Source organism: Oncorhynchus tshawytscha, linkage group LG09, assembly GCF_018296145.1.
Source record: "Oncorhynchus tshawytscha isolate Ot180627B linkage group LG09, Otsh_v2.0, whole genome shotgun sequence".
NCBI classification, from domain to species: domain Eukaryota; kingdom Metazoa; phylum Chordata; class Actinopteri; order Salmoniformes; family Salmonidae; genus Oncorhynchus; species Oncorhynchus tshawytscha.
The window spans coordinates 19,203,471-19,230,050 of record NC_056437.1 but is presented as its reverse complement, the minus strand read 5'-3'; the positions used below and the strand labels follow the sequence as shown (position 1 = coordinate 19,230,050).

Below are 26,580 nucleotides of genomic sequence, written 5' to 3'. Positions count from 1 at the left end.
TGTCTCTCCCTTCTTGCCTTTTGTGCTGTTTTCTGTGCCCAATACTGTTTGTACCATGTTTTGTTCTTCTGCAATGTTGTGCTGCTGCCATGTTGTGTTGCTACCATGCTGTATTGTCATGTGTTGCAGCCATGCTATGTTGTTGTTTTAGGTCTCTCTTGATGTGATGTGTGTTTTGTCCTATATTTTTATTGAATTTATTTTTAATCCCAGCCCCCGTCTCCGCAGGAGACCTTTTGCTTTTTGGTAGGCCGTCACTGTAAATAAGAATGAGTTCTTAACTGACCTGCCTAGTTAAATAAAGGTTCAATAAAAAAAATAAAAAAAACATTTGTGAGTGCTATGGCATTGAACTCTGAGCTGTAGTCAATGAACAGCATTCTGACATAGATGTTCCTTTTGTCCATGTGGGAAAGGGCAGTGTGGAGTGCGATTGAGATTGCGTCCTCTGTGGTTCCGTTGGGGCGGTATGCGAATTGGGTCTAGGGTTCAGGGATGATGGTGTTAGTCATAGCCAGTCTTTCAAAGCACTTCATGGCTACCTATGTGAGTGCTTCGGGGAGGTAGTCATTTATGCAGGTTACCTTCACTTTCTTGGGCACAGGGACTATGGTGGTCCACTTGAAACATGTAGGTATTACAGACTTGGTCAGGGAGAGGTTGAAAATGTCAGTGAAGACACTTGCAAGTTGGTCTGCACATGCTCTAAGTACACATCCTTGTTATCCGTTGACCTGTTTAAAGGTCTTGCTCACATCGTCTACGGAGAGCGGGATCCCACAGTCATCCGGAACACCTGGTGCTCTCATGCATGCTTCGGTGTTGCTTGCCTCGAAGCGAGCATAAAAGCCATTCAGCTCATCTACTAAGCCTGCGTCACTGGGCAGCTCATGGTTGGGTTTCCCTTTGTAGTCCAAAATATTTGCAAGCCCTGCCACATCCGACAAGCGTCGGAGCCGGTGTAGTAGGATTAAATCTTAATCTTGTATTGACGCTTTGCCTGTTTGATGGTTCAACTGAGGGCATAGCAGGATTCCTTATAAGCATCTGGATTTGTGTCCCGCTCCTTGAAAATGATAGCTCTAGCCTTGAGCTCGTTGTGGATGTTGCCTTTAATCCATGGCATCTGGTTGGGATATGTACGTACATTTACTGTGGGGACAACGTTGTCAATGCACTTATTGATGATGCCGGTGACTGAGGTGGTATACTCCTCAATGCCATTGGATGAATCCTGGAACATAGTCCAGTGTGTGCTAGAAAAACATTCCAGTAGCGTAGCATCAGTGTCATCTCACCACTTCCATATTGAGCAAGTCGCTGATACTTTCTGCTTTAGTTTTTGCTTGTAAGCAGGAATCAGGAGGGTGGTGGCATCATGGTGGTGACATTGCCTTGCTGTGGGGATGTTTTTTAGCATCAGGGACTGGGAGACTAGTCAGGATCAAAGGTAAGATAAACAGAGCAAACTACAGAGAGATCCTTGATGAAAACCTGCTCCATAGTGCTCAAGACCGCGAAGGTTCACCTTCCAACAGGACAACAACTTTAAACACACAGCCAAGACAACTCAGGAGTTGCTTCGGGACATGTCTCTGAATGTCCTTGAGTGGCCCAGCCAGAGCCCGGACTTGAACACGATCTAACATCTCTGGAGAGACCTGAAAATAGCCATTCAGCGATGCTCCCCATCCAACGTGACAGAGCTTGAGAGGAACTGAAGAGAGGAAACTCCCTAAATACTCTAAATACTCCATAAATACAGGTATTCCAAGCTTGTAGTGTCATACCCAAGAAGACTCAAGGCTGTAATCACTGCCCAAGGTGCTTCAACAAGGTACTGAGTAAAGGGTCTGTTTAAAAAAAATACATTTGCAAAATATTCTCAACCTGTTTTCACTTTGGCATTATGGAGTATTGTGTGTAGATTGAGGAAAAACCTTTATTAAGCTGTAACGAAACAAAATGTGGAAATGTCAAGGGGTGTGAATACTTTCTGAACTCACTGTGTCTCTTTTTGGACCATTGTGAATAGTCTGTATCCATAATAAAAATGTATCATCACTGTGTGAGACCTACATGTATGTGTTTAAATGTCTCTTTTGTGTTCATACAATTATACATACGTAGGATCTTAATTTGGTGGTGAGAATTGTCCTGCAGATGAGCTTTGGAATATTTATAAATTCAATGAAAACCCGCACTAACAAGTGGCGGCCCATCATTCAGGGCAGAGCCCCACCTGTTATGAGCCCCACCTGTTAGCTAAAAGAAATATATCTCTATTTCTTTGCCTGTTTTGCATGTTATTTTGGCATTAATACGTGTCACATATCAGTTTGCAAACTATTTTTAAAAAATCATTGAGTTAGTAAAGGCGCATACGAACATGGTCTCTTTTTTGCTTTCTTGAGTAAGGCAGTTCCAAAATGCAGGTGTTTCAGCCTAGCTCAGTGCTTTCCGTGGTGGTTCTGTCACTCATGGGGACGCTATGTCACCGCAAAATCTACAGGGAGAGCTCAAAAATTCAAGCCCCTTGGGTGCTACCATAGAGTTACTTTAGAAGTGCGCATCCAAGAAGGCTCCGAGTCATTGGCCACTGAGAAAATGAAGTCATATCACGTTATATCTACCGTAGCTTTAATTGGACAGATCATGTCAACGTTATACATTCAAAATCTTAGCTAGCAAGCCAGACAAGCAGTCATCGTCATGAATCACGTCGACAATCTACTGGCAAATGTTTTTTTTCAATTACAGAAATTCTATATAAAATGTATCGATGCTCTATGGCAATGGGACATTTAACATTACTCAACAAGTTGGAAATCGCAAATTCAACAATTCGTTTTTCTGGAAGGAATCAGTGGCTAACTACAAGTGTTGCAAAGCAATCACTAGCCTGCTATTCAGTGGAGTGGGTGTGTGGTATACGTTTGGGTTTAAGGGTCTTTTTCCCAGGCTTAAAAGGATAAACATTCAACACCATGGGCCAGAAAAGGTTGAATACATTGGCCATGCTGTCAATCCAGCATGACTTCTCCGCATTCAAAACGACTGGAAACTTGGAACTGGGAAATCTCAGAATTCAGTGAGTTAAAGACAACTGGGAACGAGCTCCAACTGGGGACATACGTTTTGAATTGTCATCCAACTTAGAATTCCAATTCGGGAACGCGGGCCTCTTTCTAGATCTCCGACCTGAAGATCACTGAAGTCATGATTCAACCATGTTCTTTTAAACCCAGAGAATGACAGACTTTGATGACAAGGTTTGATGACAAAATTTGCCCACAAGGACCGCCGCTCCACCTTCCTGCTCAAGTGAGCACAGCAAGGTGAGTCCAAAAATGTCTTGTATGCTGCTGCATAAATTATGTAATATACAGTGCCTTGCGAAATTATTCGGCCCCCTTGAACTTTGCAACCTTTTGCCACATTTCAGGCTTCAAACATAAAGATATAAAACTGTATTTTTTTGTGAAGAATCAACAACAAGTGGGACACAATCATGAAGTGGAACGACATTTATTGGATATTTCAAAAAAATTTAACAAATCAAAAACTGAAAAATTGGGCGTGCAAATTTGTTCAGCCCCCTTAAGTTAATACTTTGTAGCGCCACCTTTTGCTGCGATTACAGCTGTAAGTCGCTTGGGGTATGTCTCTATCAGTTGTGCACATCGAGAGACTGAAATTTTTTCCCATTCCTCCTTGCAAAACAAGGTATGTGTGTATGTTGTGTAGTAAAGTGTTAGAAGCCTATGTGCCTCACCCTAATAATCTTCCCCCCTCATCACTTAGCCTACTGTTCTGACTTGGTGATGCACATGCATCCTATAGCCTGTGTTAGAGAAATGTAATCGTTTAATATTTTAAGAGCATTTATTTCCTGCTTATATGCCCCTTTACTTCTCCTGCAATTCTGACTTGGTGTACAGGGAGAATACTGTAAGAATGGCCCGTGTTCTGAATTCTGTCGCTGTACATTTCAAAAGTCCTGAATAAATAGTTATATTGACTATGTCCTTCCTAGCTCGCTCATTAATGTCTTAGTCAAAATTACGGATCGCCTCTTATCTGCTCGTCATCCTCTTATGCCATAGTTTGTACATCTCAATTGTCAGTAGAAACCACATTTCTTTAAGCAAGTCAGCCATATCAGCTATGTTTTTTACAAAGGCGGTAAATGAGGCTGAATGATCTGTTTTGCTGCCACACAAGGTTTTGCTGATAGCCAGGTGTAGCAGTGGTAAAGATTCACTCCATGGTGCTGAAAAGAAAGCCCTGCTGTGGGACAGCTTTATGTAGGCCCTAACAGTTTGTGGGCACCGTTTGTCACCGTTCTAGTACAATTAATGTATTGTTTAGTGTTGTGTAGCGGCTTTGCTGGCATGCATCAAAAAACATTTTGGGTAGTTTGCCCCACCAAGATTTAGATGCTAAAATCACCACTGGCACTAACACACGGTCTAGACTCATTTTGACCAGCTAATAGCCTAACCACTGATCAAACAACATTATGGACTACATGTTAAAATCCTCTTGTTGCAGGATTATTTTGCTGTTATAATTCAGGTCAAATTAAGATCCTACATGTGTAGTATTGAAATTAGCTCTGGTGTGTGGCAATGGTGACCACTCCCCAGTCATTGCGAGATGGGAGGATTGTTAGAGGGCAAGTGTCATGTAGTTATTCTTAGTTACCGGCGGCAGCTGGATTGCATGCATGGATACCTTGATGTTGGTGAGACCAGGCAGTCATCAGGGTGTAAGACAGTCATTAAAAGTGTAACTCTGTGTTGTTGTTTTTGTTGCACTGCTTTGCTTTATCTTGGTCAGTTCGCAGTTGTAAATGAGCACTTGTTTTCAACTGGCCTAGCTGGTTAAATAAAGGTGAAAATAAATAAATAAATAAATAAATAAAGGTTATAATGTCACCTCGTACACAAAGATAAAGTAATTGAAATGGCCATTATACTATATTACATGTATAGGTAGCTCACATCCTGGAATTAAATGAATGATATGATCTCTAAGGCTCAGACAGTCATTCAAACCAGTACTCTGAATGAGATTCATTGAAACTCAGACTAGCATTCAACAATTCAATTCAGCACCATAGCATTTAACAAGGGTAATTTAATGATGATGGATATGTATGCCCAGTATGTAAATATAGCTGGAAATTAATGATGACTGTGCAGAAGTAATTCAAAAATCTATGAAAAGAGTCAGGAAGTAATTACTATGTATCCTTGCTAAAGGAGACTCTTATAGCAGGCAAGGTTCTCCATTATCACAGTAGCCAGACAGGGCACTTTGGTGCAACCATATAGATTCTCATATTCATTTTCGATTTTGCAGAAGCATTCCTGTAAAGGTTTATGGGGAATGTATTTTGGGATGATGATTCGAATAAATGTATGCTGTCATGACAATCTGTGTACACTTAAGCAATAGAAAAACATTGAATCCTACAGAACACAGAACTATGGTATATTAAACCAGAACAAGCTTAAATAAAGAGCACATGGTTTTACTTTTTTTTCTCACCCATTTCTTTAAATATTTTATTTTTTAAATTCCCTCTCTTCCTGACTTGTTAAAAAATATTTTTTAACAGCATAAGGCTAGTGTATCTGTCATTAGCTACTAGCTTTCATCTGACGTCTTTATTTTTATCTGACACCCTGCTGTTCCTTGTTCTTTTTTAAATTTCCTCTGTTCTTGACATTCACTGACTCCCTGCTGTTCCGTGTGAGACCCTCTGAAGTCTCATGATCTAATGATCTGCCATGTGTGTGTCTCTCTATTGTGTCTGTCTGCAGCAGAAGTCTCATGATCTAATGATCTGCCATGTGTGTGTCTCTCTATTGTGTCTGTCTGCAGCAGAAGTCTCATGATCTAATGATCTGCCATGTGTGTGTCTCTCTATTGTCTGCCTGCAGCAGAAGTCTCATGATCTAATGATCTGCCATGTGTGTGTCTCTCTATTGTCTGCCTGCAGCAGAAGTCTCATGATCTAATGATCTGCCATGTGTGTGTCTCTACCCTGTTTCTGCCTGCAGAAGAAGAGGATAACTCTGAAGTCCTGTCTCCTGGCTATGATTAACATACTCAGTCACTACCGCTGTCTCTGTGTCACTCACTTGCTGGGATGGACCATCTTCCTCTGCAACATGCTCTTCTTCACAGACTTCATGGGACAGGGAGAGAGGGAGGGAGGGAGAGAGAGAGACCATTAAAGGACAAACTAATTATATCACTCAGACTACTAATGATTGCCCTTATTTGACAGTGGTCATAAGAGAACTTAATGTTTTCACTCCATTATGCGATCGAGGTTCATCACTGTGTTCATTAAAAGGCTTCCTGTTTATTTATTTAGCACCATCACAACATGCCCTGATTGGTGGGTAGTCTCTCGTCACAGCCTTGGCTGATTTGGTTCTGTGTGCCCAGCTATTAATTGCTCAGTAATGAAGACATTGACAGACCGGCTTTATGGTGGTCAGGTCTCATCTGATCTGTATGCTGATGACTGCTGTTACGCAGGCTGCAGTCACACGGTGGTGGTGATTTAGTGGTTCAGACTGAGGCAAACTAAGCAGCAGGTCAGACCTAAACATACCGTGCTTTCACTGTATCAATAGAGAGCAGTGGCAGATGTTTTTTTATGTTGTTGACACAGGCTTTGGCAGCTATAATAACAAATGGGATGGGACTTGTTAACTGTTACAAGCTACTGTACAGCACATGCATTATAAGATAAATACATCATCGTCCTCCATCACTTCATGCAGGCACAGGCTTTTATCTTAACCCTCAACCACCATACCATCACTTATTGATTATATGTCAGAGGAGTGGGTAGAGATTGGAGAGACATTTTGAATCAAACACCACATTTATGTAAGTAACTAGTTCAATTCGTATTCAGCTGTGGTGGTGACTTTGTCTCCATTGTGCATGTAATTATCATAATTATGATAATCATCATACTTCATAAAGTGTGTGTCACACCCTGACCATAGTTTGCTTTGTATGTTTCTATGTTTTGTTTGGTCAGAGTGTGATCTGAGTGGGCATTTTATGTTACATGTCTAGTTTGTCTATTTCTATGTTTGGCCTGATATGGTTCTCAATCAGAGGCAGGTGTTAGTCATTGTCTCTGATTGGGAACCATATTTAGGTAGCCTGTTTGGTGTTGGGTTTTGTGGGTGATTGTTCCTGTCTCTGTGTTTGTTGCACCAGATAGGGCTGTTTTGGTTTTCCACGTTTGTTGTTTTGTATTATGTTTAGTTGTCTTATTAAAAACCATGAACTTCAACCACGCTGCGTTTTGGTCCGCATCTCCTTCAACTCAAGAAAACAGTTAGTGTGTGTAATAATGGTTATTTGTGTGTGATGACAGATTGTGTATAAGGGCAACCTGTATGCGGACCATAACTCTACAGCCTATGAGAGGGGGTGGATATTGGATGCTGGGGTCTCTGTATCAACTCTGTCTCCTCTGCTCTCTATTCCTGTTGTGTCGCAGCATTCATAAGTAAGACATTATTGACAGGTAGCCTAGTGGTTAAGAGCATTGGGCCAGTAACTGAAAGGTTGCTGGTTTGAATCCCTAAGCTGACTTGGTGAGCATGGAGGTGTGCCCTTGAGCAAGGCACTTTACCCTAATTGCTCCTGTATGTTGTTCTGGATAAGAATGTCTACTAAATGACTAAAATATAAAACGTAAATGTAATTGTAGTCACCTAATGTCCACCATGTGATTTAGCTCAAGGGTATATGTGTAGTCACCCAATGTCCACAATAGAGCAGTAGCTAATATCCTTTGCGAATGTTTGTTTTGTTGTAAAGAGACTTACTTCACTCCTCCATTCTAAAGCTTATGAGTTCATATCTTGTCTGCTCATGTCCAACCAACACAGGGAACTTTCCACAGAAGTTTGCTCCGAGCCTGCTTGGCGACTGTGGTAATAACATATTAAGCTAAGTCACAGAACGTATTCAATCATTCACTGCATAAGTGCATAGCAGATGCTTAGAATTTCATTATTGTTCGGTAATTGATTTAATTAAGACTTGTCTTATAGTTAAACTCCAATCACTGAAAGTAGAGCATGGAGAACAAACCAAATTGATCTTCTGTCTATGGAGAATAGTGACATACATTTGCATGCATTAGATCCAATGCCAGTAAGCAGAACAGCAGGCCATCGTCATCACATGTAACTGAATTACCAATGATGACATGTTTGTTTATTCAGTGGCATTCACATTTTTGACACGAGGAAAGTAAAGTAATAAGGAGCACTATCGCAACAGTTTGCTAAAATAGATATGGAGGGATAAGAAATGGCTTATTCAAATCCCAAGCAGATAGAATTTTTGTTGTGCCCTTGAGTAAGAAATCACTTCTCTATTTAGTTATATCTGCAGTCTTCTTAGACATGTTGCGTGTTCTTACACAGTAGTATATACTGTAAATAAAAAAGTAGTACCAATCCACATACCGTGTAAAGATGAAATCTCCCTCCCTCTCTTCCTTCTCTCTTTCTACGTCTGATGTGTCTTCAGATGTCCAGAGGCTGCTGCAGCCCTTCGTTGATCTGAAGGGGCTCTACTTCGTGGGATACTTTGTGTTTGGTCTGGGCATCAGTCTGATCAGCCTGATCCCCAACATCATCACCACCCTCATCCTGTCTTCGGAGTCATGTCCAGCACCTTGTACACCATACCCTTCAACCTCATCTCAGAGTACCATCGGCAAGAGGTCGTCAGTACCCCCCCCTCTCTCTCTCTCTCTCTTTCAAAATTCATCCACCAACTGTCTGCAGCTCAAATATGGAGTGATGCGAACAGCTGCCCTTTTAAACTTGAATGCTCACCATGTCATTTACCACAGTGGAGAGGTGAACTCCCCTTTTCCTTTTGATGGAGGTGTAAAGGTACTTTTCAATTACCTTTATTGATTGCCTCTATAGTCTGGTTTCTGTCCAAAGTGTCATAAATCACTTGTAATTCACATAGCAAATGTAATCCCACTGTAGGTTGGTGTCCATGGAATACTTGAATATCATCTATGCCAAATTACTTTTTACCCTAATTTCTTTTGAGTTTATTCCAAAACTGTCTAAATCAATACCCATCACCCTCCAAAAAAGAGGAAATTTACCCGCCAGCTTGGCCCGAAAATATTTTTGGGTATCACAGATTGTTCTCGCAGTTCTCACATAAAAACTTCATTGTGAGGAATGTGTAACTTGCTTTTTACATTTGTAACACAAACAATGTTTGGGAAATTCATGCTGAAAGTGGCCATTCTTGGCCCTTTTAGACCCTTTTCTAAATCCACTTTGAGCCAGGAGAGATTCACATGCATATTATTAATGTTAGCTCTCCGTGTACATTTAAGGATCAGTCGTGCTGCTCTGTTCAGGGCCAATTGTAATTTGCCGATGTCCCTCTTTGTGGCACTTTACCATATGCCTGGACAGTAGTCCGGGTGCAAGAAAAATATGGCCTGTAGGTCTGGTTTTGTTGATAGCAATGTCAAGAAAGTAGAGCAGCGCTTTATTACAGACAGACCTCTCCCTATCTTAGCAATATGTTTTCACCATAACAGTTTACAGTATTTAAGGTGCTCCAATGCTTGGTAAATGAATCGCACAAAGTCAAAGAACGAAAAATCCCACAGCCTATCCCACCCCGAGCTGCAACACTGACAGGCTAGGGGCTGTCCACACTTGAAGAGCTGAGTGAATATTTGTTTTTAGAAGCTCTGTGCACAGGCATGACAGTTGGTATAATTTACTTGAAACAAAAGTCTACTGCAATGAGACTTTGTCCTTGTGTTTCTTGGCTATTTACATTGTTATGTTCACAAGCTAGGTTGTTTTTCAATGTTTGAGTTTCAACTGATAGGGAAGAGAAGACAACGCAGCCACAGATAGAACAATGAGACAGATATTTCACCGGATGTGTAAATGTGACGCATTTTTTAAATTTTATTTTACCTTTATTTTACCTTTATTTAACTAGGCAAGTCAGTTAAGAACAAATTCTTATTTTCAATGATGGCCTAGGAACAGTGGGTTAACTGCCTGTTCAGGGGCAGAATGACAGATTGTACCTTGTCAGCTCGGGGATTTGAACTTGCAACCTTTCAGTTACTAGTCCAACGCTCTAACCACTAGGCTACCCTGCCGCCCCAAGCATCCGCTTGGCATTTCCACTCACTACCCAATATGGTAATGAGAGAAAGCCCAGTGGCTGGCAGTGGGAGAAGATGGATTTTGGCCAACATTCTGTAACTGTTCTCATCGATAGTTCCCACTCTTCCCTAGTTTTCTGTTTGCAAAACTAAAATTTGTTATGAACAGAGTTGGCTACGTTTTAAATTATTTAACCTTTGTCAAAAAAAAAATGTGTTGTTTAGGAGTGCAAAGGCGAATTTAGTTATTGCACACGTGCACTTCACAGAGTAGGCGTTCCCTAGTGGAAATATGCAGATGTATGCTAGAATGGGCTAATAGGACCTCCTTGCTTGTTCTGCCCACGATGATTCATTTGTTCCCATTGGAAATGACAGGCTGGGGTCTATCTTGGTTTATTTATACAAATCTTTGACGCAGTCAGACTCATTCTCACAGGAGAATGACTCAAGTCGCATTGCCACGGTAATCTCCCACCCTTACAGGGACAGGTGAACATCTGTTAAACAATATACCACATTACTTCTTATTAGTAATGCATTTATTGTTTTAGAAACATTACGAAGCATGCTCACCCATTTTTGTTTTGTTTTGTTGGTGTAATTTTTGCTGAAAAAAAAAGATTTTGGCTGGTAAAAATCTGAGTGGCTGGTAGACTTTTAAATCTACCTGACACAGTGGCTGGTGGACAAAAAAAATACATTTTTGGCCCTGATAATACTATATTGAATGCTTTAACAGAAATGACCAAAACCAAACAAACATTGCAGATTAGAAATGATGGACAGTAACGGTAACTGTAGGCTACTACTGGTGATATATGTAATGGGGAATTGATAGACAGCAAACAACACACACAATGAAGTTATGAAACAATGAATACGCACAAAAAGGAGGTAGTGAGCACATCCTGGAGAGAGACGTACCTTGTGCATCTGAGCCACAATCCCCATATTCTTGGTCCGTGTCATCCCTGCGGCTTCTTCAATGGATTAGTCCACTGAGACAGGCGCAAATCAGACAGGTCTTGTGTGATGCTTAACTTGACATTTCTGCCATCCATCGTGAGATTGTGGGAGGACAACCAACCTTTCAATTAATGGCAATGCATTTCTAATATGCAATAAATGCTAGGTTACACAATTTCTTATAATAACAGTCTCCAGTATCATCATTTCCAAGCAAACAAAAACAGGGAGAAGGTCGTATCTGTAGACATGCTGAGATAAAAGAACATCCTCTTTGTCAGAATTCAGTCAGCCTTCACAAGATCATAACATGCAAATGTGTCCCATTATGTGTTTTACACCTACAGCAGAGATATTTTTTATTTATTTATTTTATTTAACCTTTATTTAACTAGGCAAGTCAGTTAAGAACAAATTCTTATCTACGATGACGGCCTACACCGGCCAAACCTGGACGACGCTGGGCCAATTGTGCTCCGCCCTACGGGACTCCCAATCACAGCTGGTTGTGAAACAGCCTGGATTTGAACCAGGGTGTCTTTAGTGACACCTCTAGCACTGAGATGCAGTGCCTTAGACCGCTGCGCCACTCAGGAGCCCGTAATAACATTTCTGAGTGCATGATATTCAGTTTCACTGGCAGATACTGTAGTATGTTCTATAGATGGTCTTAACTGCAGTAATGTATGTCTGAGATGATATGAACATGACTGGGCATTCAAAAATATCTGTATCCACTCACCATCATCAATAGTGTCTCCCAGGTCTTCCTCACATTTTAGTTTGACATGTTTTGTGTTATTGGGAAAAGCCTCTATCAACCTTAAATACAGTTTGGAAATCAACTTGAGGTTTGTCAGACTGCCTTAAAATAGTTTCAATCTTTGAAGTTTCTGGCTTGTCCAGTGTTTTCTGCACTGAGAGAATAAAGTGTTGTATCTGCAAAAGTTCACCTCAGCGACGTCACAGACTGGTCTTGCCTGGTTGCCTGGCCCTGCTGAGACCCCTGTCACCATCTGATCCTGCTCAGATGAGGCATGACAAATAATTACCTTGGTGTACATTTATACATTGTTTTATCCAATGATATAATCAATGGTTCTATAATTGAAATAAGCATTATTCCCAGATCCCAGACTGTAGCCCACCCATCAACTCAAGAAGGAACTTTATACATTCATTGATTGTAATAATATACTGCAAAATTCACCTGTTCTCCGTAGACTGCTCTTCCCTGGCTGTCTGACCCTGCTGGGACACCTGTCACCATCTGATCCTGCTAAGACTGACTGTGCACCATGACAGCATAGCCTGTAGAGCTGTTTATACTGTGTCAGTGTGAAAAGTAGGGAATTAGCTAGGGAAACCGAAAGATCAAAAACGTTACATTGCTTTACAATCATTTGGCTGCTGGTTTCATTGTTTGATTCAGGTCTAGTGTGATTGAGGCAAAAATAATAGCTAAAGTTAATAAGATAGCTACCTAATGTTTGCCAACTTATTGCTAGCTCTAAGGGTACATCAACTGACGAAAACTAGCCAAGTTAATTGCCTTCTGTTGAAACGGGACAAAAAGGATACAAAGCATTTTCATACACACCCCAGCTGTTAGATACTGCTACCAGACAGATAACTCAAGCTGCACTGGCTGTGGTAGCTACTAACTAGCTATGTAGTTCATTCTCTTCAGACAGAACTTCAATCGAGAAAGGATGAAACATCACCATAGCTAAAATTACATGTTAGTTACACTACTAGTTCAGCAGTTACCTTGCCAGCTACATCAGTCAAATAAAGAGTTGCCAGTTTCTGCTCTGCTCGCTTTTACAACTAAGAGAAAATGCTCAACACACACAGCGACAGCAGCTGCAGAGTGTCTTTCAGAATCTTTGCCTTCATGCAGCCTATCTGCATGCTCTGTGGTGTCCGCGTGGTACTAAATCTATCCAGCCTGCTGAAACCGCCAAACAGCCTATCCGACTGCTCTGTCGCATCTGCATGGTCCTAGAGCACACCAGTGGGACTTCTGGTATCACAGTGCAATGAAAAACTGGGGGAGACAAAAATGCAATTTTAGAATGTGGAGGGTCATAGAATGTGGAGGGTCATAGAATGTGGAGGTCCCCCCCCGACCCCTTTCTGTCCTTACAACCCTCATCTCCCAATTGTCATTACTATAATAGTCTGGCCATAGTTCAGCGTTACCTGCTGAGCCTGTCAATGCTGAGTGATCAACAATTTGTTGGTCAGTATGTGACCTAAGCTAAGAGCAGGTGTGACCTTCACAACAGACACACGTCCCAAAAACCCTCCCCTCTCTTCAGACAGAGAGGACAACCTCTTCCTCTCCTTAAATCAGCAGTCAGCTGTAGAAACAATGACAAAGCCGTCTCCCAGGCCCTGGTTCGGTAAAAAGCTGAGGGATGGGCTGGAGAAATTTAACCACTCTAAAATTCATAGACAGAGCTTTGGATGCAAGGACTGACTATCCATGATATCACAATTATTGCTTTAACCATGTTTTAAGGCTATATAGTGTTCGTTTATATTTTCTTTGTTCAAAAATGTTGAAATAAAACCAGATGTTATTTGGTGTTCTGATGGACTAAACTCATGAGGCATTTATAAGTAAGTTATATTCTTCAAGAATCAATGGGTACATATCCAGTCCAAAAATCCAAAAATGTGGTCCAAAAATGTATGTGGCTCATTGACCCTTTGACTTTAACGCAGATGGGTCATCCCAGCTCAAAAAGTACAATAAAGAGGATTTCAACACCCACCATTTCAGATTGTTCTGAAATCGTTTCTGTTAGATACAGATAAGATTAGCATTACTGCAACATTATTCTGAGAAATTAAGCTAATTGATTGCACCCAAAATGGCCATTTTAATATATAGCATTCATATAATATTTAATAAATATAGTACCTAACATCTGATTTTTCTAACAATGAGTTAGGAATCCAAAGAAATGGTGAAAAGCCACCCAATGACACCCCACGTCAATCCTACCATAACAACCAGTATATAGTATCAGTTCTCTATCTCTGACAAGTAGTATGGAGCTGCAGCTCAGAGTATTGTTTCTTCACCCTATGTAACATATTCTCAGTGAATTTGGTGATGTTCAGAGAAAATAGTAATTGAAGTTGTTAGGTTTTTGTCCCACCCCACATTCTGATATTACCAGGTTCTGACCAATAGATGGTGGTGTTCCCTCTATTAGGTGAAAATCTGACACTTTTGTTGGCCACTGTTTCAAATGTTGTTTCACAAGTCAACTGTACATACAGTGCATTCAGAAGGTATTCAGACCCCTTGACTTTTTCCACATTTTGTTACGTTACAACCTTACTCTAAAATGGATTCAATACTTCCCCCCCTCATCAAACTACACACAATCAAACTACACACCCCATAATGACAAAGCAAAAACAGGTTTTTAGATATTTTTGCACATTTATTTAAAAAAAAATGAAATATCACATTTACATAAGTATTCAGACCCTTTACTCATTACTTTGTTGAAGCACATTTGGCAGCGATTACAGCCTCGAGTCTTCATGGATATGACGCTACAAGCTTGGCACACCTAAATTATATTTGGGGAGTTTCTCCCATTCGTCTCTGCAAATCCTCTCAAGCTCTGTCAGGTTATATGGGGGGTTCAGAGAAATTAGTCATCTGAACAGAGGAAAACAAATCCCACAACTCACTGAGAACACAGGACATAGGATGAAGAAACAATACTATTTGCCACAGCTCCATACTACTTGTCAGACATAGCAAACTAATACTACACTGAAGAAAAATATAAACGCAACATGTAAAGTGTTGGTCCCATGTTTCATGAGCTAAAATATAAGGTTCCAGAAAGGTTCCATATGCACAAAAGCTTATTTCTCTCATTGTGCACAAATTTGTTTACATCCCCGTTAGTGAGCATTTCTCCTTTGCCAAGATAATCCATCCACTTGACAGGTGTGACATATCAAAAAGCTAATTAAACAGCATGATCATTACACAGGTGCACCTTGTGATGGGGTACAGTAAAAGGCTACTCTAAAATGTGCAATTTTGTCACACAACACAACTCCACAGATGTCTCAAGTTTTGAGGGAGCTCGCAATTGGCATGCTGACTGCAGGAATGTCCACCAGAGCTGTTGCCAGATAATTTAATGTTAATTTATCTACCATATGCCACCTCCAATGCCATTTTAGAGAATTTGGTAGTAAGTCCAACCGCCCTCACAACCGCAGAGCACGTGTATGGCAGCGTGTGGGCGAGTGGTTTGCTGATGTCAAAGTTTTGAACAGAGTGCCCAATAGTGGTGGGGCTATGGTATGGGCAGGTATAAGCTACGGACAATGAACACAATTGCATTTTATCGATGGCAATTTGAATGCACAGAGATACCGTGACTATATCCTGAGGCCCATTATTGTGCCATTCAACCACCGCCATCACCTCATGTTTCAGTATGATAATGCATGGCCCCATGTCGCAAGGATCTGTACTCAATTCCTGGAAGCTAAAATGTCCCATTTCTTCCATGGCCTGCATACTCATCAGACATGTCACCCATTGAGCATGTTCCACCCAATATCCAGCAACTTCACACAGCCATTGAAAAGGAGTGGGACAACATTCCAAAGGACACAATCAACAGCCTGATCAACTATGCTGTGTGAAGTGTGTGTCGCGCTGCATGTTTTCCCAGTCATGTGAAATCCGTAGATTTGGGCCTAATGAATTTATTTCAATTGACGATTTCCTTTTATGAACTCAGTCAAATATTTTAAATGATTACATGTTGTGTTTATATTTTTGTTCAGTGTATATATACTTGTTGTTGGGGTGAGATTGGCATGCGGGGGTCCGTGGATGGCTTTTCACCATGTCTTTGGATTCCTCATGTCTTACTCATTGTCAGAAAAAAACGTTTGGCCCAATTTGGATGATAGGTACTATATTTATTGAATGTTATATGAATCCTATTAAAATGGCCAATTACATTTTATATTATATTTCAAAATGATAACGTTTCAGAAATGATAATCTTATCTCTTTCTAACTACAGAAACGATTTCAGAACAATCTGAAGTGGTGGGTGTCATGATTTGCTGAAATGACATGGAACTACCCAGATGTGAAACAGGCTTCGCTAAGACATAATGCATTTCTATTAGTGTTTTGGTTTAGGATGTAAATAGGGAAAGGTTTGGCTTTGGATGGAAAAAGTGATTAATGAGATTATCTTCGGCCAATCTGCACTTTACCTTATATTCAACCCTTCCTGTCACCTTCAGTAAGGACATCTCTGGACAGCACTTTTCACTGGTTAGTGAAAATATCTATAAACTTAGGACAGTTTTGATCCAAATCTGAATTTGATCTAAATCATTTAGATTGATTATGGTAATATATCTCAATGAAAATCTATTTTCTTTGAGATTTAATTAGCATAATCAATCTAAATGATTTGGATCAAATTCAGATTTGGAACAAAACTCTCCTGAGTTTAAAGATGTCTACTATTTTATCAATATTATCTTATAATATCCATATTATCCACGTGAGAACATAATGTACCGCAATAAAGTCCCAAATTACTAACTGTAGTCCAGTCTGCCGATGCACGAGGCTGATTAATTTTAGTAGAGATAATCCTTAAATCACTGCTTTCACTATAAATTGGGGAAATACTAATACTGCATAATAAAACAGATGGAATGATTCCAAACAAGTCCATAAGTGACAAAGCAAAAGTTTTCCTACCCTTGCTCCCAGGTGGTCAGCGGTCGAAGGCACTGCAGCTCAGTGCAAGAGGTGTCACTACAGTCCCTGGTTCAAATCCAGGCTGTATCACATCCGTCCGTGCTTGGGAGTCCCATAGTGCAGGGCACAATTGGCCCAGCATTGTCCAGGTTTGCCTAGTTAAATAAATAAACACATTTTAAAAATCCTCAATTTCACTACCATAGAGCACACATTTGTAATGTGCCTGCTTTCCACTATCCCCTCTGATAGATTAGTCAATTACACAGATTTATTTCAAACTCAGCTCCATTGCCTAGTAATCTATTGTGTTATCAATTTATTTACTCCCCATTGTATTGATGGGGCAGTGAGTCAGAAACAGGTGCAGATGAAATGTTTTAATAAAACAACAAGAACAAGACACTAACATAAGGCAGGACATCAATACACAAGAACAATGCAAACTGGTGAATGAAATGGGGACTGACATATAAAGAGGAGGAAATTATGAAAGTAACGGAGTCCAGGTGTGAATCATAATGATAATGATTCCCAGGTGCACGTAATGATGAGTGCCAGGTGTGCGTAATGATGAATCCCAGGACCGGTGGTTAATATTCTGGCCATGTCGTATGCCAGAGGGGAGGAGCAGGAGCAGAAGTGTCACCTACAGAATAGAGCAGGACATGAAGGGGATTTGTGTTAACTAGTTTATTGATTTGGAGATGAGGCATTGCTTCTAATTCTGCTTACCAGGCATGTTCACAAGACTCTTCCCCAGCCACTCTTATTCAAGTATTGTGTCACCATGTCTCCCATTCCCTTCAGTTTTACCACATGATTTTCACTACATGTTTTATAGTGTGAACTGTGAATACGTTTGCCATGAATACATTTTGTTGTGTGTGCATATGTGTGTGTGTGTGTGCATATGTGTGCACATGTGTGTGTGTGCATATGTGTGCACATGTGTGTGTGTGCATATGTGTGCACATGTGTGTGTGTGCATATGTGCATATTTGTGTGGTGTGCACACTTGAGTGTGACAGTGTTTCTTATGGAATTTCTGAAATGAATTTTTTCCTCTTGTGACATTATACTTATAAAAATTGAACGTTTTCCATCCTCCCACCAGGTGCAGAGGAACCTGGGGAAAGGTAATCTTGCTGGACAGGATCGAGGTACCGGCATGGATTGTGCAGCGCTCACGTGTATGATGCAGCTGACTCAGATCATCGTAGGGGCGGGACTGGGTCATTGGTCAACATGGCAAGAAGTGTGATTGTGGTGGTCCTCTTCACATCAACAATGTCTTTACTTGGTTGTCTGTTCATCGCTCTCCACATCAGATACGTGGAATAATCTCTTTTAATAAAGATATTTACGAAGACCCTGTATTAACCTGGCCTCCCTCTATTCTTTAAATCCTTTGAAGGGTTTTGTAAATGGCTTCAAACGGTGCATTATACAGTTGAATTCTGAAGTTTAAGTACACCTTAGCCAAATACATTTAAACTCAGTTTTCACAATTCCTGACATTAATCCTAGTATAAAATCCCTGTTTTAGGTCAGTTAAAACTACTTTATTTTAAGAATGTGAAATGACAGAATAATAGTAGACATAATGACATATTTCAGCTTAAATTTCTTTCATCAAATGTACATACACTCAATTAGTATTAGTATTAGGTAACATTGCATTTAAATTGTTTAACTTGGGTCAAATGTTTTGGGAAGCCTTCCACAAGCTTCCCACAATAAGTTGGGTGAATTTTGGCCCATTCCTCCTGACAGAGCTAGTGTAACTGAGTCAGGTTTGTAGGCCTCCTTGCTCGCACACACGTTTTCAGTTCTGCCCACAAATTTTCTATAGGATTGAGGTCACGGCTTTGTGATGGCCACTCCAATACCTTGACTTTGTTGTCCTTAAGCCATTTTGCCATAACTTTGGAAGTATGCTTTGGGTCATTGTCCATTTGGAAGACCCATTTGCAACCAAGCTTTAACTTCCTGACTGAGATCTTGAGATGTTGCTTCAATATATCCACGTAATTGTCCTTCCTCATGATGTCATCTATTTTGTGAAGTGCACCAGTCTCTCCTGCAGCAAAGAACCCCCACAGCATGATGCTGCCACCGCCGTGCTTCACGGTTGGGACGGTGTTCTTCGGCTTACAAGCCTCCCCCCTTTTCCTCCAAACATAACAATGGTCTTCATGGCCGAACAGTTCTGTTTTTGTTTAATCAGACCAGAGGACATTTCTCCAAAAAGTACGATCTTTGTCCCCATGTGCAGTTGCAAACTGTAGTCTGGCTTTTTTATGGCAGTTTTGGAGCTGTGGCTTCTTCCTTGCTGAGTGGCCTTTCAGGTTATGTTGACATAGGACCTGTTTTACTGTGGATATAGATACTTTTGTAGCTGTTTCCACCAGCATCTTCACAAGGTCCTTTGCTGTTGTTCTGGGACTGATTTGCACTTTTCGCACCAAAGTACGTTTATCTCTAGGAGAAACCGAACCCGTCTCCTTCCTGAGCGGTATGACGGCTGCGTGGTCCCATGGTGTTTATACTTGCGTACTATTGTTTGTACAGATGAACGTGGTACCTTCAGGCTTTGGAAATTGCTCCCAAGGATGAACCAGACTTGTGGAGGTCTACATTTTTTTTTTTTTACAATTTCTTTTGATTTTCCCATGATGTCAAGCAAAATTACTTGCACTGAGTTTGAAGGTAGGAAATACATTCACAGATACACCTCCAATTGATTCAAATTATGTCAATTAGCCTATCAGCAGCTTCTAAAGCCATGACATCATTTTCTGCAATTTTCCAAGCTGTCTGAAGGCACAGTCAACTAAGTGTATGTAAACTCCTGACCCACTGGAATTGTGATACAGTGAATTATAAGTGAAATAATCTGTCTGTAAACAAATGTTGGAAAAATTACTTTTGTCATGCACAAAGTAGATGTCCTAACCGAATTGCCATAACTATAGTTTGTTAACAAGACATTTGTGGAGTGGTTGAAAAACTAGTTTTACGCCATCCTAAGTGTATGTAGACATCTGACTTCAACTGTACAGTATATGTTACTGAGCATGGCAGAACTAACTGTGTGCAGATCAATGATTTCCATTCCACCTCCCTCTCTTCCGGTGTAGATGTTCTCAAAAAGATCTTGATAAAAACATATGAAGCATTCTAATGTTGTGCCCTTAGGCAAGGCTTTCAACCTGACTACTCTCCAACATCAATCCATCTATTAAAGCCTAAACCGTGAACCAAGTGGCTCCAGATCAATTCTGCCAGGCACATAAATCGAAATGTAATTAATAAAAATTAAGAAGTTAAACTCCTCTGAAAGAGATTTACACAGAAGCATGCATTGCAACTTCCGGCGCCGACAGAGATGGCCGCCTCGCTTCGCGTTCCTAGGAAACTATGCAGTTTTTTGTTTTTTTACGTGTTATTTCTTACACTAGTACCCCAGGTCATCTTAGGTTTCATTACATACAGCCGAGAAGAACTACTGAATATAAGATCAGCGTCAACTCACCATCAGTACGACCAAGAATATGTTTTTCGCGATGCGGATCCTGTGTTCTGCCTTACAACCAGTGTAACGGAGTGGATTACATGCAGCGACCCGAAAAAACGACTCAGAAAAAGAGGGAAACGAAGCGGTCTTCTGGTCAGACTCCGGAGACGGGCACATCGTGCACCACTCCCTAGCATTCTTCTCGCCAATGTCCAGTCTCTTGACAACAAGGTTGATGAAATCCGAGCAAGGGTAGCATTCCAGAGGGACATCAGAGACTGCAACGTTCTCTGCTTCACGGAAACATGGCTCACTGGAGAGACGCAATCCGAAGCGGTGCAGCCAGCGGGTTTCTCCACGCATCGCGCGGACAGAAACGAACATCTTTCTGGTAAGAAGAGGGGCGGGGGCGTATGCCTTATGACTAACGTGACATGGTGTGATGACAGAAACATACAGGAACTCAAATCCTTCTGTTCACCTGATTTAGAATTCCTCACAATCAAATGTAGACCGCATTATCTACCAAGAGAATTCTCTTCGATTATAATCACAGCCGTATATATCCCCCCCAAGCAGACACATCGATGGCTCTGAACGAACTTTATTTAACTCTCTGCAAACTGGAAACGATTTATCCGGAGGCTGCATTCATTGTAGCTGGGGATTTTAACAAGGCTAATCTGAAAACAAGACTCCCTAAATTTTATCAGCATATCGATTGCGCAACCAGGGGTGGAAAGACCCTGGATCATTGTTACTCTAACTTCCGCGACGCATATAAGGCCCTGCCCCACCCCCCTTTTGGAAAAGCTGCCCACGACTCCATTTTGTTGATCCCTGCCTACAGACAGAAACTAAAACAAGAGGCTCCCACGCTGAGGTCTGTCCAACGCTGGTCCGACCAAGCTGACTCCACACTCCAAGACTGCTTCCATCACGTGGACTGGGAGATGTTTCGTATTGCGTCAGACAACAACATTGACGAATACGCTGATTCGGTGTGCGAGTTCATTAGAACGTGCGTTGAAGATGTCGTTCCCATAGCAACGATTAAAACATTCCCTAACCAGAAACCTTGGATTGATGGCAGCATTCGTGTGAAACTGAAGGCACGAACCACTGCTTTTAATCAGGGCAAGGTGTCTGGTAACATGGCTGAATACAAACAGTGCAGCTATTCCCTCCGCAAGGCTATCAAACAGGCTAAGCGCCAGTACAGAGACAAAGTAGAATCTCAATTCAACGGCTCAGACACAAGAGGCATGTGGCAGGGTCTACAGTCAATCACGGACTACAGGAAGAAACCCAGCCCAGTCACGGACCAGGATGTCTTGCTCCCAGGCAGACTAAATAACTTTTTTGCCCGCTTTGAGGACAATACAGTGCCACTGACACGGCCTGCAACGAAAACATGCAGTCTCTCCTTCACTGCAGCCGAAGTGAGTAAGACATTTAAACGTGTTAACCCTCGCAAGGCTGCAGGCCCAGACGGCATCCCCAGCCGCGCCCTCAGAGCATGCGCAGACCAGCTGGCCGGTGTGTTTACGGACATATTCAATCAATCCCTATACCAGTCTGCTGTTCCCACATGCTTCAAGAGGGCCACCATTGTTCCTGTTCCCAAGAAAGCTAAGGTAACTGAGCTAAACGACTACCGCCCGTAGCACTCACATCCGTCATCATGAAGTGCTTTGAGAGACTAGTCAAGGACCATATCACCTCCACCCTACCTGACACCCTAGACCCACTCCAATTTGCTTACCGCCCAAATAGGTCCACAGACGATGCAATCTCAACCACACTGCACACTGCCCTAACCCATCTGGACAAGAGGAATACCTATGTGAGAATGCTGTTCATCGACTACAGCTCGGCATTCAACACCATAGTACCCTCCAAGCTCGTCATCAAGCTCGAGACCCTGGGTCTCGACCCCGCCCTGTGCAACTGGGTTCTGGACTTCCTGACGGGCCGCCCCCAGGTGGTGAGGGTAGGCAACAACATCTCCTCCCCGCTGATCCTCAACACTGGGGCCCCACAAGGGTGCGTTCTGAGCCCTCTCCTGTACTCCCTGTTCACCCACGACTGCGTGGCCATGCACGCCTCCAACTCAATCATCAAGTTTGCGGACGACACAACAGTGGTAGGCTTGATTACCAACAACGACGAGACGGCCTACAGGGAGGAGGTGAGGGCCCTCGGAGTGTGGTGTCAGGAAAATAACCTCACACTCAACGTCAACAAAACTAAGGAGATGATTGTGGACTTCAGGAAACAGCAGAGGGAACACCCCCATCCACATCGATGGAACAGTAGTGGAGAGGGTAGCAAGTTTTAAGTTCCTCGGCATACACATCACAGACAAACTGAATTGGTCCACTCACACAGACAGCATCGTGAGGAAGGCGCAGCAGCGCCTCTTCAACCTCAGGAGGCTGAAGAAATTTGGCTTGTCACCAAAAGCACTCACAAACTTCTACAGATGCACAATCGAGAGCATCCTGGCGGGCTGTATCACCGCCTGGTATGGCAACTGCACCGCCCTCAACCGTAAGGCTCTCCAGAGGGTAGTGAGGTCTGCACAACGCATCACCGGGGGCAAACTACCTGCCCTCCAGGACACCTACACCACCCGATGCTACAGGAAGGCCATAAAGATCATCAAGGACATCAACCACCCGAGCCACTGCCTGTTCACCCTGCTGTCATCCAGAAGGCGAGGTCAGTACAGGTGCATCAAAGCTGGGACCGAGAGACTGAAAAACAGCTTCTATCTCAAGGCCATCAGACTGTTAAACAGCCACCACTAACATTGAGTGGCTACTGCCAACACACTGTCAATGACACTGACTCTACTCCAGCCACTTTAATAATGGGAATTGATGGGAAATGATGTAAATATATCACTAGCCACTTTAAACAATGCTACCTTATATAATGTTACTTACCCTACATTATTCATCTCATATGCATACGTAGATACTGTACTCTATATCATCGACTGCATCCTTATGTAATACATGTATCACTAGCCACTTTAACTATGCCACTTGGTTTACATACTCATCTCATATGTATATACTGTACTCGATATCATCTACTGTATCTTGCCTATGCTGCTCTGTACCATCACTCATTCATATATCCTTATGTACATATTCTTTATCCCCTTACACTGTGTATAAGACAGTAGTTTTTTGGGGGGAATTGTTAGTTAGATTACTTGTTCGTTATTACTGCATTGTCGGAACTAGAAGCACAAGCATTTCGCTACACTCGCATTAACATCTGCTAATCATGTGTATGTGACAAATAAAATTTGATTTGATTTTGATTTGTATTGTGCAGTTTATCGCGTGGTATGCATCCACAGAGATGCAGTTTGTCATGCGGTCTACCCTGAGGGTTATTGTCAATGATGTGCCCCTTGCAGTGCTATTTATAGTTGGTGCAGAGTGAGTAGGTGTCTGTCAACCCCCCACCTTTCGTAAGCAACTTTACAGGTCACTGCACACCTCTGGCATGCCAATTTTTCCTAGAAGCAATTAGCTCAGAATAAAGGACTAACTGCTGGTGTATGCTCTTATAATAGTCATGATTACAAGTGATGTGAAATAACTATCTCACACATTGCACGTCTAAATTGAACTCTGAAAGACAATGAAGGACAGAACATTCAGATAAATGTGGGGGGAGAGAAGAGGGTAAGATAGCCCACTGTTTTTTTCCACTTCAATTACTGACTTCTAACATCTTTGTGCAACTTAAATAGATTCTGCACAACTGAATACATTCCCTACCGGTTAGATATATCACAGTAATTGTAAAAAGGCAGTGCAAGTCATGTAAAACCAAGGAGCATGTGTAAGATTTATTTACCACATCACAGTTGTAATCTATCAAGCTGTGTATGTCAAGATGATCCAGGTCTTTATTTTGATGTGCCACACATAGACATTAAAGCCCACAATTTACATCAAATTAACCGACTGACTTGTTTTACACATGAATGATGTGCATCTATGAAACACATTTCGAAGAGGGAAATGCCCGTTATTCAGTTGTAACACGATTGAGTGGCATTGGAAAAGGTCTCTACAATATATTTCTGAATCTGTCTAGGCAAGTTTTGGCTTCAATCAGTCCAGGGCATGACGCTTCTCACTGATGTGAAAATTGACAAAAATAGTGTTGATAGAAATAAATAAATACATGTATACATATTTAATTAATTAATAAATCGATCAACACATTAATACATCCAAATAAATCGACTTGGCACCGTTGACAGCTTGGTAGGCTGCTTGTATTAAGACAGGCTACGTACTGTTCGGGAGCATATCGTTTCTCCCATTGTAAATGACAACACCAGGTGGATAGAAAACCAAGGCTGGCTCTGCCGGACTTAACGGTACCAACGCATGTCCATGCTCGTCTTGCTCTGGCTTGGTCGTCCCCGTAAATGGTCTCATGTTGGTCACGGATGGAGAAGTTATTTGCCAAAAAAGTTTTTTCAAAGCCTTTCTGAACTCTCTTCTCATTAGACAATACAATATGGGGTTTAGACAGCTGTTAGAGTGCGCCAAACAGACAGACACTGGGAATACATATGCCTGCGTGGTGTAATATGCCCAACTGAAATGCACAACGTTGAGTTTTATGAGAATCCCCCAAGCCGTTAGTGCCTGGTTCGGCAACCAACAGAGGAAGAATGACAGAACCACTATAGTCACAGATTTTGTCACTTTGGAGCGCCTCTTTGCGCTGGAGGTGTTCACATTCCTGGACGTGATGAAGCGCAAAAGCAGCAGGTAGCAGACGGAGATGATCCCCAGCGGTATTAGAAACCCGATCAGTACTTTTTGACTATGGTAAAGTCCAAGCCAGAATTGTGCGTCAACGGTGTCTGGAAATTTAACAAGGCACAATTCCTCGTTGGAGACAGTCGCGGTTGTGGAGAACACCGCATGGGGCAAAGCTGCGGATATAGCAGCAACCCATATGACAATGCTCATAAAGCGCGCGGAGCAGCAGCGGTGACGGCGCCGCCTGCTCTTGAGAGCCGATGCAACCGACCAGTACCGTGCCACACTCATAGCAGTCAGGAAAAACACACTTGCGTACATATTCATCGCTGTCACGTAAGACACTATCTTGCACATGGCTTTTCCAAAAAGCCAGGTGAAGTCCAAAGCGTTCTCCACTGCCCAAAAAGGAAGAGTTAATACAAACTGGAAATCAGTCAACGCTAAACTCGTCACGAAAAGGTTAATGGACGATTTCTTCCATACTTGTTTAGACTTCATGAGATATAAGACAAGGATGTTTCCTATCAACCCCAAGGTACAGACCACAGAGTAAATTACAGAGATTATTATTCTCAGGACGGCGGATCCATCCCCGAATAAATAACTTTTCTCCAAATCAGACAAGTGAGCGTACTCTCCAAAGGACTGGTTCGTTTCGTTAAGCATGAACGAGAAGTTGAAGTCCGCCACAGGATATAATCCTGAACCTTCCTCGCTTTGTTCCCCATGCATCTCCGACCTCAGCCCCGCACCGCTGCCGCTCAGAAAATCCATTTCTTTTCCTGACAGTTGCCTCGGATGTTATGGGTGTCCCAAGTGTCGAGACGCACCTGCTGCAGCTTGGTCTCTCTCACAATGTTATGGGTGGTGTTCTGGTTGAGTCTTGCAGAAACACACACAACAACCTGCTAGATGCCAAATCCGCTTTGAAATGGTCGAATCACGATCCCAGATGAGCATTATCATGTTTTTATTTTTTAAAATTTTTAAATATCAATAAAACATAATGCGTAAAAGCATTAATATTGTGTGAACGGTTATACCATCATGAAGAAATGAAGGGACCCTTCCTCTGAGTGTTAAGTGGGGTATGACTTGAAAGGATCTACCTGGGACGTGTCTTATTTAAACATCGCCGCAGGGATTGGACAATGTGCCTTTTTACGCATGTGCATTTATGGCGCTGGCAGCAGTGTTGGTTTTAGGGAGTTTGTGAACATGAGCGACAATGGATCTATCCAAATCAAATGGATCTATCCAAATCTCTTCTCCC

At 41.9% G+C, this 26,580-nt stretch overlaps 1 protein-coding gene and 1 pseudogene across 1 annotated transcript; one reads left to right on the top strand and one right to left on the bottom strand.

The window, feature by feature from the left end:
- The window catches only part of LOC112257271, a 46,081-nt pseudogene extending 27,761 nt beyond the window's left edge, over positions 1-18,320 (top strand).
- Positions 18,321-24,601: 6,281 nt separating this feature from the next.
- LOC112259316 (relaxin-3 receptor 1-like) lies at positions 24,602-26,177 on the bottom strand. Its single transcript, XM_024434031.2, has one exon. It carries the CDS (start codon positions 26,079-26,081, stop codon positions 24,819-24,821), a length of 1,263 nt encoding a protein of 420 aa, XP_024289799.1. The 5' UTR covers positions 26,082-26,177; the 3' UTR covers positions 24,602-24,818.
- Between the last annotated feature and the right edge of the window lie 403 nt (positions 26,178-26,580).